General features: G+C 52.1%; 2 protein-coding genes across 16 annotated transcripts in view; one reads left to right on the top strand and one right to left on the bottom strand.

Moving 5' to 3' along the window:
- Positions 1-6000, top strand: part of CCDC33 (coiled-coil domain containing 33) — a 78493-nt gene that overhangs the window by 46653 nt on the left and 25840 nt on the right. For all 15 annotated transcript variants that reach the window (XR_014779227.1, XR_014779228.1, XR_014779229.1 and 12 more), the window contains one exon: positions 1141-1299. Coding sequence is in view for 11 of the 15 variants with exons in the window: in XM_084781674.1 (XP_084637800.1) it covers positions 1141-1299 (159 nt within the window). In the remaining 4 variants the exon portion in view is untranslated. The remainder of the gene's footprint in view (positions 1-1140; positions 1300-6000) is intronic.
- STRA6 (signaling receptor and transporter of retinol STRA6) overlaps positions 1-6000 on the bottom strand; it is a 105538-nt gene that overhangs the window by 96960 nt on the left and 2578 nt on the right. The gene's annotated exons all lie outside the window — the stretch shown is intronic.

Genomic DNA, 6000 nt, shown 5'->3' with positions numbered 1-6000 from the left:
GGATGAGAAATGCCAGACAAGGCCTGAATAGGCAGTTCATCCACAAGGCTTTGCTCTCTCCAGCCCTCCAGCAGCCTGCCCCCTCCTACTCTGCCTGCCCTCCCTCCTCCTCAGAATACTCCCCTGCCTAGCAGAGACTAGTGGGATGAATTCATTGTCTGGACCGAGAGTCCCATTTTTAATTTATCTTTTTATGTGTGTGTACGTAGTATCAGAATCTGCCTGAAAATATCTGGTGGGTGTGTAATTCTGGCCCCAAAGCACCAATTCCACACCACTGAGTTGGCCAGGCTGGTCCTGAGACCATCCAGGATGGGTGGGCAGCATGGAGACAGGCAGTGGGGGAGGCGACTCCCTCAGCAATTGTCCTTGCTTTCTGTAATGACTGGGTCACCTCTGGAGACCTCTTTTGATTTCATTACTCCTACTTCCTCCTCTAACTGGATTAGATGGCAGTCTATGAAATCCAGGGCATTGAGATTGGCTTTCTGCCTGGAAATGAGGAGAAATGTCATTATAGGCCCTGAATCAGCATCTCACTGGAGCTTGGGCCACCTGGTCACCAGAGACATGGTCTTTGCCCCGGCTAGTTGTCCTTACTTTCCTATACCTCCCCCCAACCTACCATTTCATCCAACAAGCATTTCATAGCTATCCCTCTGCAGTCTGATGCTCAGCACTTTTTAAAAGATTTGTTTTACTTTATGTGTATGAATGTTTTGCCCACGTATATCCCTGTGTACCATATGCATGCCTTGTGTTCATAGAAGTTTGAAAAGGGCACCAGATGCCCGGAATTAGGATTACAGGTGGCTGCGGGCCTCCATGTGGGTACTGGGAATCAGGACTAGAACCCAGGTCCTCTGGAAGAACAGCCAGTGCTCTTAACCTCTGAATCAATTCGCCATCCCCAAGTGTTCAAATTTTCTGAAGCAGGTGCAAAGGTCCTGAGGCAGGGAATTACTTGGCTTGTTATAGAAACTGCAGGACACTGCAGCTGGGACCCAGTGAGCAAGAGGCCGGTGGCAGGGAGTGTGCAGAGGACAGGCATGTGTGGCCTCCTGAGCCCTGCCAGGACGCTAAGAGTCCAGCAGGCTCCACAGAAGGGCCGGTTCAAAGTCTCTCTCCATTTTCTCTTAGAGGCCAGAAAACTTCTTAACACTAAACAACAGCAAGTCTCTGCCCACCCTGAACCCCAAGATTCTAGATGAGAATCTGGGTGTCATCCGTGAGTCCTGGTCCTTGCGCTCCTCGGACTCCTCTCAGGCAGCAGAAGAGCCTCAGACCTTCCGTGACATGGTGAGTGTTTCTCCCTAGGACATGGAGGACTTGGGCTGTGATGGGACAACGGGGAAGGAGGCTCAAGAGCCACTGCTGGGACTGAATCACTCCCCAGGTGGCAAGTGGGCTGCCCCTTTGGCACACTCTGCATGTGAGTTACCCCCAAAGATGAGCTAGTGAGAGGAAGGTGTGACTCCTTTTCACAGTTTTTTCACCTTTTGGTGAACTCTTATGGGCTTTATGAGGAAATTCCTATAATGCCAGCTCAGTTATGTCTAGTTCAGACCATCTCCCTCAGGCCATGGGCAGCCCCCAAGAGACTTGCTGCAACTTATAAGAGGGGCAACTGAGATGCACATTAAAGAAAAAAAAAGACACTATTTTCAGACACAGGGTGTGTATATTTGATGTTGGGACCTGACCTCAGGATGGGTCACTTCTGAGTCTCAGTCATTTGATATGGAGAGCAGGAGAGCGTACACCCAAAAACCAGTTCAGTTGAAGTCCCCAGTGAGGTATCACCAGCCCAGTGAGTGACCATGAGTGACTCCATATGTGGAGTCCTAAGCCCTCCATCACGGATCCCATAAGCAAATCCTGCTCCAAAGATCCCAAGGAAAGGCCCCAGGCAAAGCCACCAATCCAATCCTCGGGACTCCCTCTGTGACGACTTGCCCTTCCCTATCACCAGCCTCCTCATCCACCCTTGACGCTTGGCACCTCTCTGAGACATGTACTATCAGACATTAGGAAAGGCTGTTGTCTCCTGGTGTGTGCAAGATGTCCATCTATGTGAACCACCTTCCCCAAGAGCAAACAGAGCCTTCCAGTTATCAGAAATATGTCTTGGCACATACATTCCACCTCTGCCCAGTGGGAGAAGCAGGGCTCTGGAGCCACCTTCAGACCAGCCGTTGATTGCACTGAAAATAAAAATACAGCTATCAGCCTGGGAGAGTCAGGACAGCAAGAGTAAGCCCGTTCTTGTCAACCTACACAGCCTGACCCAAAGCAGTATAGGAAAGAAAGAATGATGGTTTTTAAAAGGTAAGGGCAAGAAAAAGGAATGGGGCCCCTTCAGGGAAGGGCAGATGGATGAGAAGGAAAGAGAAGGGGAAAGTGGTTCTCACCAGAGCTTCAGTCAGCTCCTGCCCTCACCCACCACCTGCATATGAGCCAACCAAGCCTCGACCCTACCCAACCCAGGGAGGCAGAGCTTACCCTACCTCTGAAAACAGAGGTTCAGACAACACTATCTGACTGGATACGCCTCTCACGTCCACCACCCACATCCTGGATGTAGTACGAGCAGAGAGTGAGCAGTGTCAAGCTCCACTGCACAACTGGGAATGGCAGGGCTCTCTGGTAAGGCCTGAGCTGATGGCGGCAAGTCTGAGGGCCTGGCTCATATGGGAGTAGGAGACATAAAAGGGAGTGGAGTGGCTGGGCTGGAGGCTGACTGTACCTATGAGACTGATGGAGGGTGACAATTGATAGGAGAAAGGGAAGAGGAAACAGCTCAGGATGGATCTGACGGGCGGACATTTGCGGCCCTGCCTTTAAATGTCAGGAAGGGTGGCAGAACATGGTTAGACAGCCTGAGCACTGACTTTATGCTAAGGACTAAAGTGAAGGAGAGGAACTAGCCCGCAGCCTGAGAAGTTAGGATCAGCCATTAGGAAAAGCTCTTTCTGAGCAAGAATAACCACCACAGTGAGCTGTTTGCCTTTTCCCAGTGGTGCTAGTGGTCCCAGTGGTCCAGACTTACTATGATACCTCCTCAAGGCTCCCACATTGTGTAGCATCGCGGAGGGATGCTGGCTGGCTGCAGAGGCCTGAGCTTAGCTAACCCACCTTCCATACCCTGTGAAAGGCAGTAGGCCTGGCCCTCTTTCCTGCCCATCCCAGGCTACTCCAGACCCATCCTAACCTTGAACTTTCCTTCTGACTCTTGGCTCCAGCCTTTATCTTCTCATGCCTGATTCAGGCCCCCAACACAGTACAAGGACACTCTCTCTGTCCTCCCTCTCTCCCCAGCCCCACCCCCTGCCACTTGCTAGGATCACTTTATCTATCCTAGCTGCTGTCCTACAAACCTACAGGCCAGAGGCCAGAAAGATGAGGGTGGGGAGCAGCCATACGCCTTCCCAGCAGAGCCCAGTTGCAAGTAATAGAATATGACTGGGTAGCAACAATCCACACCAATCACAGGCAGCTATGCAGCCATGGGTCACTGTTCCATGGCAACCAAAGAAAATTACATAGCAATGGATGAACTCATGCAACCAGGAGCCACAATGACAAGCAATAGAATACAGCCATGGACTGCATAGCAATAGACCCTGGTGTAGGACGACGTCACCAGCACTCCAGGCCAGGGGGGCATGACTGTGGGACAGAGCAAAGGCGCAACACCTGAGATACCAAGCACAGATTTATAGCAGCAGATACCTGAGGAGCCTGAGGCACCTGAGCAGCTGTAACGCAGTCATGAGGTATGTGACTTGAGACATGTGTCAGGGAGTGTCAGCAGCAGAGCCCGTGGGTGAGGGAGGGTGCCTTGTGACACAGCAGTTGTTGTGCAGTGACCCAAGGATGAATGAGTGCCCTCTCCTCTCTCTCTCCTGTGGCCTTTACTGAGCCTCTCTGCATCACCTGACTTCCGTGGCGCCTCAGTCTCTGTCTAGTGTCGCCCATGCAGTCCCCAGAGCCTCAAATCCATTTTAATCTCTGGCTCCTTCCTGAGCCTACTTGGGAACCACGGAAGGTGGTTCTCTGGAAAGGATGCTCTTTGGGATCAGAGGAGCAGGTGGAGGGGATGTGGCCTGTGGTCTTCTGGGCAATGTTCCCTTCCCCTCACAGCATACAGACCCCAGCTGGAACTCCTACTGAGCCCAGCTGTTTCTTACTAGCCCTAGACACCTAGCTGCGATGCAGTCATTTCAAGGACCTTTTTTTCCCCCCAGGGCAGTCAAAAGCTCAGTGCTGAGTAGACCCTCTGAGATCAGGGTAGGACCCCAGGCAGAGCTAAAGGAAGTATTTGTGTCCCTTGAGAGCAGCTCAGGACATGCATCCCTTTGGAGATGTTGAGCTTCCGAGTCATTCTGAAAGGGACTGCTCTCCCAAGACCTACTTTGCCAGCATCTTGTCCTTAGCCCATGGACACCTGAACCACCCCAGGCTAGCCAGCTGATGTCTCCAGTGCCAGCGCCACAGCAGGCAGGCCGATGGGGTCCTGTGCGGTTTTCAGAGGGGCTGAGTTCCACTCACAAAGACTCATGGGACATCTCCAACTACTCAGAAGCCTAGGATGACCTAACCTAAAGAGTGCTCAGCCCTACACCCAGTGCAGCCACGGGGCAAGAGAGGGAACTGAGGCCTGAGAGCTGGAGAGCCCCCTCAGATTAAAAAATGGCCATAGACTGTCAGCCACATGGAGCAGACATGCCTGAACATGTGAGGGACAGACAAACAGGGGGACATGCTCCAAAGACTCTCCCTAAAGAAGGGAAGAGGAGATGGAGAAGGAGAGATGAGCTAAAAAGGCTTTCTCAAGGAGGAGCACCAGGCTTTAGATAAGGGGTTCAGTGTCTTTTTCAGCCAGATTCAAGCAGGGGTTGTTCACTTCCATTGCCTCACACACACACACACTCACACACACACACATACACACTCACACACACTTACACATGTGTGCATACTTGCACATATTCATGCATACACACAGCCATTGTCTTTGTATATTCTCATTTCTTTCTGATATCACCCCCCACTCCCTCCCTCCCTCTCTTCCTCTCCCTCCCTCCCTCCCTTCCTCCCTCCTTCTGCCCTGCTCACAGCAGCTCCGAGGCCAACTAGGGGACCCACATACTAGAAGATGAATAATTGACAGGGTTGTTAAAAGATTCAGTGGAGTTTTTCTGAGCTCCCCACACTGGAATAACTCATTTCTTTCATTCTCTCTTTGAAAGCCTTTCCCCCACCTCCTCCCATCTCTTCGTCCCGCCCCACCCCCAAGCCCAAGCTTTTCTTTTCCTTTCCTGAGTCTATGAGTCCTACAAGGCTCCATCCTTGACCCCAAGGACTCTGTAAGGCACTAGCTGTCCTCGTCCTGTTTAAACTGCTCTTAGGGGTGGCAGGGTGACTCGCCCTGAGAGGGCCCATGTGCACATGGAGAGAAAGGCCAGCAACTTCACCTGAGGTACACATCTGAAGAAGTGCAGGATCAGCCCAGCAGGTCAGACTCCCCAGGCCAACACCATCGTACCCAGGCTGGCACAGAGGGGGCCTCTCCTGCACCTGCCCAGTTCTGTCACTGCATGTCCCTGTTCCCTGATTGCATGTAACATGGGAGAGCTGTTCTCTTGGGTTTTCCTGTCCTTGGGGAGCAAGAGAGACCAGTGAGGCCTTGAGAAGGGAGGCTAGTCACGTGGCAATTGCCCTTGAACTGAAGCCTTTGTTCCTTCTTTGCATGACCAAAGGGCAACCATTTCTCTGGGCAAATCTATCCCGGCCATCTCCCATGGCCTGGACATTTTTCTGGTCTAGGCCTGCCTCATTCAAGTCCCTCATGTCTTCTGTCTCCTTCAACAGCCCAGATCCACAGGGCACAGCTTTGCCCACCCCTAGTTCCGTGCTGGGTCCTGCACTCACTCTCAGCTCCTTGAAATAACCTTGAACTTCACTCCCCTCTCTGGGCCCCATTTCCTGCCTCTGTCA

This window comes from Acomys minous (genome assembly GCF_964271855.1).
Source record: "Acomys minous genome assembly, chromosome: 5".
NCBI classification, from domain to species: Eukaryota; Metazoa; Chordata; class Mammalia; order Rodentia; family Muridae; genus Acomys; species Acomys minous.
The sequence above is the reverse complement of the archived record's forward strand: the minus strand, read 5'-3'. Positions and strand labels throughout refer to the sequence as shown.